At 36.4% G+C, this 12,841-nt stretch overlaps 1 protein-coding gene and 1 pseudogene across 1 annotated transcript; both read right to left on the reverse strand.

The window, feature by feature from the left end:
* Window positions 1-4,945: 4,945 nt before the first annotated feature.
* On the reverse strand, window positions 4,946-5,524 carry LOC113758936 (annotated as a pseudogene).
* A 595-nt stretch (window positions 5,525-6,119) lies between these two features.
* On the reverse strand, window positions 6,120-9,027 carry LOC113758922 (disease resistance protein RPM1-like). The gene has a single exon (XM_027301597.1). The coding sequence runs from the start codon at window positions 9,000-9,002 to the stop codon at window positions 6,120-6,122; it is 2,883 nt and encodes a 960-aa protein (XP_027157398.1). The 5' UTR covers window positions 9,003-9,027.
* Window positions 9,028-12,841: the final 3,814 nt, after the last annotated feature.

The raw sequence follows: 12,841 nt of genomic DNA on the forward strand, positions 1-12,841 counted from the left end.
CCTGTCAATTAGCACGGTTCATATTTTTTAATCTTAAATTATTATTCATTCTAATTGTACAATTGCATTTCATTTGTCTTAACAAGGAAAAAATAACATTCAAAATGTTATGGCAAATAACATTCAAAATGTTTATACAAATTTTTCATTTGTTAAAATTTATTGATTTCATTAGAAACTTAACCATGGATTTTATTTTTAAGTAAAAAAAGGCAAGTCTAGACTGATTGGTTAGTGAGCGAGCTTTCCAAGAGGGTAAAAGAAGGGGTGAGTGTGGTAAAAATAATTAGAATGACAAAATCTAACAAGGCAATTTATTTACTTTAATACCCTTTTAGAAATTGATTTTATGGTTTAAGTCTTTGCTTTGCTAATAATTTGGGTAAATTACTTGCAACCCTTGTGGTTTCATCTATTACCAAATGGCCCCCCCAACGTTTCAAAAAATCCACTTCATCCCCCTCTGGTTTTATGTAAAGTGAAAATTTGATAGAAAATACTATGTAATGTCAATAGTTGAAATACTAATAGTGCCCTTATTTAAATGCTAAATTAATTGACGGCATAATCACTTTGTTCAAAAATATAGGGAGATTATATGAATAAATGTAAAAATCACAGGGAGTAAAATGGATATTTATACAAATCATAAGGGGGTTATATAAATATTAAAATTTTATCACACGCGTTTTAAAGCAATTTTGGTACAAATGCTGTAAATGATTATGTATTCCGTCCATTTTCCAATTTACATAAAATTACATAGGGGTTGTGTGGCTATTTTAAAATCTTAGGGGGATCATCTAGCATTTTGTAAAATCACAGGGAGTAATAAGGTATTTACCCTAATAATTATGAATTATATTTTCTAAACTCACACTTGGCATGTATACATCTATTTTCCGTTTAACAACATCTTTTGTAGGGATGGTAATTGGGGCGGGTACTAGGAAACTCATGGGACGAGGGGTAATTTTCATCCCCCATCCCCTGACCCGTTCCCTGCCTTAAAACATATATACATATATATATATATAATATTATTAGTTGTAAATATCAAATTATGCATATGTAATATAATTAATATTCTTAGTTATACTAATAATTATATATTTATACTAATATAAATTATTGATTAGTTGTACTAATACATTTTACTAAATTACTAATTATACATTTATGCCAAATACTAGTTACATTTTTTTTTACTAATTATATATAAACTTTTTCCCTCGCAGGCACCTGCAGGGAAAGCGGGACGAGGCAGGGGTGGAGCGGAGGAAGCAGGGGATAGGGGGCAGGGCAGGAGTAGGGTATGCTTTGGCAACCGGGGGGATTGGGGAGGGGAGGGGAGGGAATCATTGCCATTCCTAATCTTTTGTATGACATTGAAAAAATAATATTATGATTTAATGGTAAAAATATTATGAGTATACAACAACTTTGGTGAAACACAACCGTATTCAGAATTGTTTATCAAAGCTAAATCCATAATATACAAAAAGCTCAAAATAAATTTAAAAAATTTCAAAATAAATTCAAAAATCAATAGATCAAGGAGTTCCTATTTAGATACTTTTTGTAACAATAATTGGTTAAAGAAATTAAAATTATAAAATATCATATTATCAAGTACACAATCAAATTTCACAAAAAAATTTATATATAAGAGATACTATATTTGGATTAATATAATCACGTACAAAGTATATGAACTATTACTAGTACATATATATGTTTGTATATAGTGTTTTCACTAAGAGCATGCCCTATTTCAGCTATCGTTTCTTCCGTTCCACTTAAAGATTTGTACTAACTTGCAGATCTTGATAAAATCTTTTGTGTATATAAGGAAAACTCAACAATCCAAACCAGTAATTTTATAGTCTTTTCTAGAGAGAGCAAGTTGAAAATCTATTTGGAATTTCTATAAATTCACACCACCAAAATCATAACACTATTCAACTTACCTAACTTGCCTGATAAAAGAACAGATAAGAAGTTTTTTAACTAGTGACTGCATGATCCAAACCAATATCTGTTTGTATCCAAAGCTTTCTCCAACAGCAGACTCTTTCGGGTTTTGAGGAAAGAATCAAGAAAGAGGATAGCTTTTGACGAGACAAAATGACGAGAATGCCATTTAATTTTGTGACTACGTATTATACTTTGGGACAGAAATAAAATGATATTTAACCCTAAGATGATCACAATATTTAGATTTTCAATATTATTTCACTATATAAGAAACCAAGGAAAATCTTATCCAATTTTAGGAAGCTACATATTTTTCGATTGAGGGATAAACGCTGTGATTCTGTGGCTTGTTATTCATGTATGACGGATTTATTTGTTTAATTTTCTTCTTAGACAGACAGCAAGAAGTTGATGAGCTTCTTAAATCCCAGCCATGCCCTGTTGTAGAATGTCATTGCCAAGTGAAATCACCTTCAGATTTATAGAGCCATACGAGATGTTAAAAACCAATTTATTGGCCAATAAAGATTGAGGTCTATTTACATATAAGTTTGAGAGAACTTTTACCCAAGGCTTGGGGGAGTCTTTCAGGATGTGTCATCCCAGTTTTGCTAAGCCTGCCTTGTTGACTAAAGCAATTTGTTTGATGCCAAGGCCACCTTGGTTCTTATTGAGGGTGACAACGCCCCAATTGATCAGGTGGATTTTTCTTTTAGAGGGGTTTGAAAAGCTGTTCGTTCCCTATCAATGGCATCACAAATCTTTTTAGGGACATGTGCAGCTTGGAAAAAATAGTTGGGAATGGAAGCAATACTCTGTTGGATGATGGAATGTCTGCCAGCCAATGATAGAAGATTAGCCTTCCATCCTTCAAGTTTATGTAGGACTTTTTCCAACAAAAATCGGAAGGTTTTGGTTGGGGCTTTTTGGATGTTGAGGGGGATACTTGCCCAAATCTGAGGTGGGACTGATACCTAAAGGGTTGGAAAAATTGGCTCTAACAGAAGGATCAGTGTTGTTGGAGAAGAGAATTTTTTTACTTAGAAAGATTAATCTTCAAACCAGAGACATTACAGAATGAATCCAACACAAATTTGATGGTTTTAAGAGAAGTTAGATCAGTTTTGGAATAGAGGACAATGTCATCAACGAAGAGACAATGAGAGAGGAAGTCCATCCTTCAACGTTCTGGAGGCCAAACCAACAATCACACCAATCTGGATCAGGAATCTGTTAAAGATTAATGCCAAGACAACCAACACAGAAAGGGGTCGTTTTGCCCGCCTCTGCATAGAACTTGATTTACACTCAACTTTGCCCCATTCCATCCTGCTAGACGGCTACTTGCAACCCATCGAGGTGGAGAACTTCTCCTTCTGCCTACGCTATGGAAGGTTGGGTCATCATCACCTTGTTCATTGCCCCAAAATACTTCACACTGTTCCTGCCCCAACCGCTCCACCGGAATCTGGGCCATCGAGAAAGCTTCCGGCTAAGCCCATAGCTATTTCGAAAGGGTTACAGAAAGATACCTCTAGCCCAACCCTCCAATGGTAAAAACATTTCAATTTCAAATCTGACCTCCCAATCCAAGCGCCAAAACCTTAGCCAGTCGCTGCAGACAACGTTATATGCGTATAACAGACACAAACACAAAGCACATCACTAGACAACAGAGTCTATAAAAGCCCATCTCATCCTTCCTTGAAAATTGTAAAACAAGATAAAAGAATTCCAACAAATCTACACCTTCTCCACTCTGTCAAGTCCAGTTAATAACAGGGAAAATTTCAAGAAAAGGGCATGCTTGGAACCTTATTTGATAAAGAAAGCACAATGTTCGGCTATATATTGAAGGCCTTCATGTGTGAAATGTATTTTCATGTACACATACTGGTACATTTTGTACTGAACCCTTTATTGATTAGGGCTTCAAGGGCACCCTTTTCACTAATTTAATTTTCCATAATAATTCTACAGCAAGTCGTAGGAAACAGAAGAAAATCTGCATCTATGATCCAACAACGCAATAACCAATCTATCTAAAGGTGACAATAATTTTAATGTTGAGTTTGAAATAGGACTTAATCCCATTTATTCCCATTAATTGATGGAAATTTTTAGGAAATTCTTGGATATCCATTGGGCCCAAGTATTTCACCAAAAATTTACTCAATCAATTGTTGTATGTCTTTTAGTGACACTAGTAAATTACTTTTATTCTTCCGACTAGGTCCTTCATTTTTTTCCTTGTAATTACGCTTAAAAACCCCCCATCTAGTTTCGTGAGCTCTTTTGTCCCTTAGAAATCAATTTTTTTAATTTTTTCTTTTTTCATAAAAATTCCGTCTTCAGTCTCAATCTAGAGTACTTTTTGAAAAATATCGAAAGAACGGGAACTCATTGGTTTTGAACTCTTTTTCTAGTAAAATACTGATCAAAATGAATATTGGGAGTAATATGAAAGTCATTAATTTATACTCTTATTAGCAAATATTTTGTCTAGTTTTGATAGTTTTATAATGGCTTATAGTTCTAAACACCATTTCTTTATACTCATAATGACAAGTCCTTTAAGTTTTTATAGGACTTATTTTTTTCTCAACTAAAATTTAGCAACATAGGAAATCAAAGATTAAAAAATATATATACATAGAAAATAAATAAAAGAAAATTTGAGGGAAAAAAGAATTCACGAAAATATAAATTCACAACAAGGCTAAAAGAAATTTAATAAATCAAAAATATTAAATTTATATAAAAAATAAAAAAGAATTAAAAAAGAATACAAAAAATAAATTTGAATATTGGATGGGACCCAACCCATATCTAGACCCAACCAAAAACAAAGAGGAAAAAATAAGTGCAGTAAAAGTCTTGTCATATCCGAATCAAAGTGTCAAACAGAGGTAAATTACATACAAACTTCAAAAATGAAAGAGAAAAAAAGATACAAGCTCTTTTGTTTTTCTAGTATAGATAAAACCCATATGAACTGAAGAAACTCTACTTAGGATTGGGATTTTACCCCTCCTCACCATTTCCTCAAAAGCTAAGCTGAAAATTCTCCTTTTTTTTTTGCCAATTATTTTTCTGTCAAAAGACTACGCGAAATTGAGGGGCGTCGGAGCCTTGAGCCGGCAGAATCTCCCAGCGGCAAGGTTCGAGCTCGTCGGAAACAGGGCAGAAGCCGCGAGGGTGACCTTATCAGCAGAAGCGGCAGCGGCACCGAATTCGAAAACGGTGATATCAGCTGGTGGTGGGCCGGGCCGCCGGACCTCCACTGCTCCGTTCATGGCGGGAACTTCAGAAGCGGATTGGGTTTTAACGGGTTCAGGTTTTTGGGTCACGGGTTTGGAGTTGGTATCGTTTTTGGTTCCCTTAAACCATGAAAAAATACCCATTGGTGGTGAATCAGTTATGTTGCTCACAAAAAGAACTAGTTATTAGAACTTCCGAAAGAGGATAGCTTTCGTTGAGGGCAAAATGACGAGAATGCCATTTAATTTTTGTTGCTATCATATTTTAGGACAGAAATAGAAGGATATTTAGCTATTAGATCATCATATAGAGTATTTAGATTTTCAATGTTATTTCCCTGTATATTTTTGGATTGAGGAATAAACACCATGATTTTGTGGCAAGTTATTCATGTAGTATGATGGATGGATTTTGCATTTTGGCCTTCAACTCTTTGGTGAGCTGCATCAGCTGTAAATCACCCTTTATTTGTTTAGGAGCTTCTTAAATCCCATTTTTATGCTCCTAAAAAATTGGCAAATCAAAATTGGGATCAGACCCTTTTGTTATGCATTGCAATCTTTATGTAGACTTGTGGGCAGATTGATTCCTGTACTTAGTCATCATTGAGCTCATGATCTCACAAGCGCTTATTTGGGGAGGTAGGTAAGAATGCTGCATTTGCTGAAGTTAAAATTAAAGAAAAACAGTTAAAAAAATACATTAACAAAATGCAGCATATGGACAAGATGATGATGCAATGCAACATACTACACGTAGTGGAGAAGATAGAAAACATCAGAAACTTCTCAGAAAAACAGAAGAACATGGAAAGCAGTGTCGTCAACAACAGGGAGGGAAAGCAAACAAAGAGAAAGGAAAGCCACGGGATGCTACTAGTGCTAGGCAAGAATTGTTTTCTTCTCCTTCCCCCATAGCCGGCGGATTCTCCATTCCCCATCATCGGCATAGAAACCAATGACAATTTCAGGAATGTGTGCTATTCTTCTGTAATCTTCACTGTCTTCCTTTTGATTCCCCACCTTTTCCATCATTCGAGAACTCATCTCATACAAACACAGCTCTTGAAGATGGGTCAGGTGCTGAATTCCGGAAGGTAAGTCCTCTAGTAATGGAAGCTGTTTCAGAATTAGTCTTTGGAGATGAGGGCATGCACCCTCCTCGATTGTCATCTTTCTCAATCCTTCCATTCTCCTTAGCCACAACCCTTTCATCTTTAGGAACCCTCCAGCCTTGAAACACAACCTTTCTCCCTGGTAAGATCCACAGAAAGTAATTTCACCCAAATTGGGCAAATGGTGGAGGAATTCAAGCGGATCCTCCTCAGGCCTTAACCCACTCGTGTACAAATCTATTCTTACCAAGTTTTGAAGATGAGTTATCCATACTGGCATCATTTCTAAGCAGCCACGCATAATTAGCACACGAAGAGATTGAAGAAACGAACAAGAAGAAGAAGAAGAAAGAGAATGTTGATGATGATTTAGATCGATTATCTCATAATCATCACCTTTTCCAACTGAATCAACACCTAAATCCTGAAGACTGGTGAGGTTGACAAGGGAGGAGCAGAGCTCCTTTCCATCTTCTCTTCTCAACTGTGTAATATATAACTCTCTTAATTGGGTCAATTTTCCTATCTCTTTAACTATTACAGACCCACTACTTGCATCGATGGTGTCTAACACTTGTAGGGCGAGAAGCCCTCCCAATTTTGATGGACCTTTAAACCCATGAAATCCATAATCCATATCGGAGAGATCAACTTGTTGGAATACAATGAGCTTCCGAAGCTTTAGCAGCTTTAGGATTTCCACGGGTAATTCCCTAACTCCAGTGTTCCCCAAATTCAGATATTCCAAATGTTGAAGCTTTCCAATGGCTTTCGGGACTCTTTTCACTTTTGTATCAAATAGGCACAGATATGTGAGGTGCAACAAGTTGAAAATCTCAGTTGGTGTTTCCTCGATCTTTTCCCCTCCCAATTCCAAAACCTTTAGCAACTTACTACTCCTTAAAACTTCAGATAGGAAAGTTTTGGATAGTAATGGGTTGGTGGAACTAACTGTGATGAATGATCGAAGGTGTTCAAAGGAATAAAATTGTCTTTGTTGGTGGTGTGGGATGATGCTGCTGTTACTACTACTATGGACCACTAGACGGCGTACCTTCTCAGATGGCCACGTCATTGGTTGTCCAGTAGTAATTGTAACCATGTTTTGTTCCCTTGCCTTGATGAGAATAACTTCTCTCATTAGGTCATGGATTTGACATATGCAGGGTGATCCTTGATAAAACATTTCAGTTACTTGAATTAGGCTTCTGCTGATGAGTTCTCTGAGATAAGCCCAGGCTACATCTTCAATACTCATTCCTTCTCTCCATTTTACAAATCTTTCAGCAATCCATAAGAGCATCAGTCTTTTGCATTTTATTAGATAATCCTCCGGATAAATGCTTAAATACAACAAACAGGGTTTGAGATGCGAAGGCAGATAATTGTAACTCAGAGAAAGTATCCTTTTAACTCTCTCTAGCTCACCGGTGCCATCTAATTCACCCCCAAAACTCTGTTGAAGCATCTCCCATTCATCTATTCTGCTCACGTCCTTCGAAGCCAAGAGCCCACCGATCGCAACAATCGCCAAAGGCAAACCGTCACATTTGTCCAATACAGCTTTTGCAACATCCATCAGGTGGGCGGGGCAACGATTTCCTTTAAAGATCTTGTTACAAAATAGGGTCCACGAATCCTCAATTGATAGTGGCTCCTTTTTGTAGACATAATCCTGAGATTCTGTGCAAGAGGCAGAGGCTACATCGGCATTTCGTGTTGTTAGCATGACACGATTGCCGTAGTTACCCTCAGGCAGTGCAAATTTGATTTCATTCCAAAATTCCACGTCCCATACGTCATCGAACACAATTGCATACCTTCCAGCTTGTTGAAGAAAATCTTTGACAAATTCTTTCAGCTCAGCGGTAGATATAGACTCGATGAATTGTGGGACTGATTTGTCCAAGTCCTTGTGTAACTGCCAAATCAAGTCTCTCAGGAGCTTTGGAAAGTCGCATGTTTGAGAGACGGTTACCCAGGCACGAACTGGGAAATTCTTTCTAACATCTGGATCTTCATGGACCTTTTTGACTAGGGTAGTTTTCCCGAGTCCTCCCATTCCAACCACTGAAACAACTTTGAGTTGGTGATCGTGCCCCTCGAGAAGCTTAGAAATCAGATGTTGTTTGGGCTGGTCAATGCCAACCAATTTTGCTTCCTCCACTAGAAGTGCGTCATCTCTGCTATAGCGCCATGAGTCGTTCATGGTTGAAGATCCAGTGACACGGTCATCGATGCCAAATTCAACTTGGTATCTCTGACGTCCTCCTGAAATATTTTTGATCCTGGACTTTATGCTTTGAATTTCACTGGCAACCTGATGACGAGCTCGCAAGCTCTTAATGGCTTTGAGAATTCTCTGAACAGAGCCACCGAATCCATGATGTCGGTAGCCAGCAAAGCGAAGTACAAATTCATCGAGAACATCTTCAATGTCATAAGCAGCTTCGCGCACTTGCTTGATCCATTCTTGGAGCCTGGGATCATCATCTTCTTTTGCTTCAGCCACTTTGAGGAAAGCTTTCATATGCCCCAACTCATCCTTGATGAGTTGGACCTCTTGTCGAAGCCCTCCCAATAGGCTTCCCTCCTCTCGGAGTACGGTTGCGAGATGATTTGAAACAAAAGAGAGAACAGTTGCTGCCATTTCCAGTCTTTCTTTTTAACCTAAGAATGTCGGGGATGGCGGCTTCTGGTTTATAGGATAGGACAGTCCAGTTGTAATATCTTGAAAGGAAGAAGGAAGAGGAAGTTATTGGATTCATAAGCTGATGTTCTTCGGTGCAGTATTTATCACGAAGAAAATCCGCGTCAAACAGAAAAAGAAAAAATTAACCAATTAGAAGAAACTTAAGCAGGAAAAATGATTGTGAAAGACGAAGCTGCCTTACGTGCCACAATACAAAATCATGGAAGCTATTAAGAAGACTGGACATATTATTATTGATTTCTTTGACGAAGAAATAAAACTACTGCTTTGCCCCTTCTGCTGACATTATGACATATATAAGCTCCTCCTTCTATGGAACTAATTTCTGCTTTTTTTTTCTTTGGACCCTTTGGACCAACTAGTATTTGTAATAAAAACGGATGGAATATCAAGAAACAAGCCAGTCCAACGCGTTGTTGACGAAATTTACAGTCCTAGTTATGGGACTAGCACCCCTGGCCGTAGCCACTACAGAGACTCTTGCTCCTTAGCTTCTAGTAGCTCTTGTTAAAGGAACTCCTTCTCTTATTAATCTATATATATTATTGTTTTCAAAGAGCACATGAGAATGAGAATCCACTTTAAATAAAGAAAACCCCACCCCAAAAGAAAATTGACAGTTCCGAATCAAATGGAAGCCAGCTATGAGTTTTCCAGGAACATGTTGCATAGGAAAGTGAATTTCTTCGAAGTGGAACAGAAAAAGCAACTCAAGAGTCAAGACTAAGGCTGGCAACAGGGTGGCCCGCAGGAGGCTACCGCCGCCCCACCAGCTAGTTAAAAAAATAAATAAATAAATATATAATTACTTATAAAATATTTAATTTAATTAGTTATAAACTTATGATAAGTATTATATTAGTTATATGTATATACTAATAGAAATTATTAATTAATTATATTAAATTTACTAATATATTTATACTAAATCTCTAATTATATTTAATATAATAATATTTTTTTCTCAAAAAAAAAACAGAAGTACCATAATGAATTAGTGATTGTATTTCTGTCAAAAGTAAAAATTTAACTACTTTAATTATATTTATTTCATCATATTAGATTGTATTCAAATAATTTTTGTTTGATTATTTTTATAAGTTTCAATTGTAAAATTATAATAAATAATAATTTAGTGATGTATTAATATTTTAATACTTAATTATTTATTAAAATTTAATAATAATAAAATTATATAATACATTTTTATTAGCCTGTCAGGGAAGCTGGACGGGGACGGGAGGAGGAGAGGAGGGGGGGCAGGGGAAGCTGCCTTATCTTCCACAATACAAAGTCATGGAAGCTATTAAGAAGACTCTTGCACATGTCTTCAGGACCTTCTTTCAACCGTAGGTCCCTTGGTCGGATAAAGACAAAAAGGAGCATCGTTCGATTGTGGGCTTTTTTAACCAACTCCCTTTGGTTGAGTTGGCCATCACTTTTAGTGTAAGGTGGAAGTTCAAGGGTTCAACTCTTGCTTTTCATCAAAAGTGGCTATCTAACGTGGTTGTGCTTAAGATCCATGTGAGTGTTTTGCATTCATATGATTCGATGGTGGTTTAGTCCCCATCGATTTTTCGTGACCATGTTGGGTCACCTCCTCTAGTGTAGGATAGATTAGGATTAGGAGTAGATGTAGACGTAGATGATGACATGTGACAAAAAGAAAAAAAAGAAGACTGTTGGTTCAAGGACATTATTGATTTCATTGACGAAGAAATAAAAACCTTACTCTATGGAACTAATTTCTGCTGACCAATTAGTATTTGTAATATCAAAGAAATGTGAACTGTATTGATTTAGAGGTCTATGAACAGCATGCAAATTTAGCAACAAAAAAAAAAGGAATTGCAGAAAAAGGTAAGGAGTAAATTAAAAATAATCATTTTCTTTACAATTAAGGATTACAAATTTGTTGGAATAGCTGTACCACTCAATCATGACGTGGCTTATTTCTATTGCCCTTCACTTTGTCAATTAATTTAATGTCTCATTTATATCATCTTTGCAGCCATCTTTTTTAACTGCATAGGGAAAATTTAAGTTTCTTTTTTAACTCAATCAAATACCAATTAATATCATAAAGTCAGGGGGGATTGTATTGCAGATATTGGTAAGTTTAGTGTTGATTGCAGCGTTAGTTATATAATTATATCTATTACGTGTTCTATGATAAGGAAGCTGCAAGATGCCTTGTGGCCTTTATTTCATGGTCATTGCTTCTTATTATCGCTTTGACTTTTGCTGCAGGCATGTGCTTTGTACAACAATTACGTGTAATGATTTGTTTGGATAGTGTATTATTTGAAATATTATTTGAAATAATTAATGTAGTACTTTTTGTGATATGATGTATGTGAGATAAAAAGGTGATTGAGAATATAAAAAGGTAGGTTGGGAAATGTGTTTGTGATGTAAGCGAAATATTATTTGGAATAATTGTGGTATCCAAACACTTTGTGATATCTTGGAATTCTCCTGCCATTTTGATTAAATAGGAATCTAGCTTCGTGCAACTTGCTCTTTGGGGCATATTTAATGTGGCAACCAGATTAACAGTTAAGCATGTTGTCTCAAAAGATGAGTGTCTGCACTGATCTGCAAACTAATCCAAGAAGCCCTTTCTAGTTCAGAATTAGTTAATTTTGTTACATCAATGCCTTCTCAAAATGGTACAACAACTTTCGTTAGTGTCTGACGATTATACGATTGCATTGTCTGCTTGCAGTAATAATGTATGTGGTTCTACCTATGCCCTTAATTTTTTTGGCTGGCTCGGATACTTCATCTCTCTTCTCTGAATCTCAAAGTGGGTAAGGTTTTTTTGTTTTTCCTTCCGCACTGTTTCTCTGATGAGATGCTTTTATTCAAGTTCATTTATATGGATTTTTTTGGCCTTATTTGGTTTTCATGAACAATGTGGCAACAGCTGGGCAGACGTGACCAAATTCTTAACTGGAGCTTCAGCTGTTGGTAGCATAGCAATACCAATCATCTTAAAGCATGCTGGAGTAATTGGCTGGGGGGCAATGGCAATGGAGCTCTCATCCTTTTTCACATTTGTTCTAGCAATCGTGTGTTTCATTGGAATGAGCGAAGATGATGGTTATAGCATCCTTTGAACGCGACTCTCTTTAAAAATTTCAACTTTTCCATTGTGCGGAAAACGTAGAAGTTGCCTTTTTCTTGATTGCTGAGCATTGCCTCTCATTTTGTGCTTTGTAAATACAAGAGTGGATATTTTTTCAGTGAATGAATACCTGAGTTGCACATTAAACAATCTCGCCATTAAGGTCATATACCGCATCAGACACCACACTTGCTGTCAGTGTCAAATGTACAAGGTTGCGATAATATCAGAGCTACTCCTGAAGGCAGGCAATTTGTAACCAGGGAACAGAAGTTGACCAGAATGCTGTATTACAAACACATCAGTGTTCATTGGTAGCCAAGACAAAGCATGGAAAACTTTCAATGTTTTGGTTCCACCAACATCATTACAAGCAAAAAGATCCATCTACCTTTAACAAATAAGGATTGAACTGTGTCCTCTTTATGCTTAATTCTTTTTTCTGTTTCAACCAAGTTTAGCTGAATATTGAGAATACATATCTTCATGAACCTTCGTGTAACTACAATGACACCACGAAGATAGCCCCAGCTACCACTACTTAAGTGCAAGTCTAGACACGACATTTGGAACATGTACTAGAGGAATGATGATAACTGATAGCTTATACTACACTTATTAGCATGATAACATTTTAAAAGTATCT

The sequence above is a fragment of the Coffea eugenioides genome, unplaced genomic scaffold, assembly GCF_003713205.1.
Source record: "Coffea eugenioides isolate CCC68of unplaced genomic scaffold, Ceug_1.0 ScVebR1_78;HRSCAF=398, whole genome shotgun sequence".
In the NCBI taxonomy this organism is placed as follows: domain Eukaryota; kingdom Viridiplantae; phylum Streptophyta; class Magnoliopsida; order Gentianales; family Rubiaceae; genus Coffea; species Coffea eugenioides.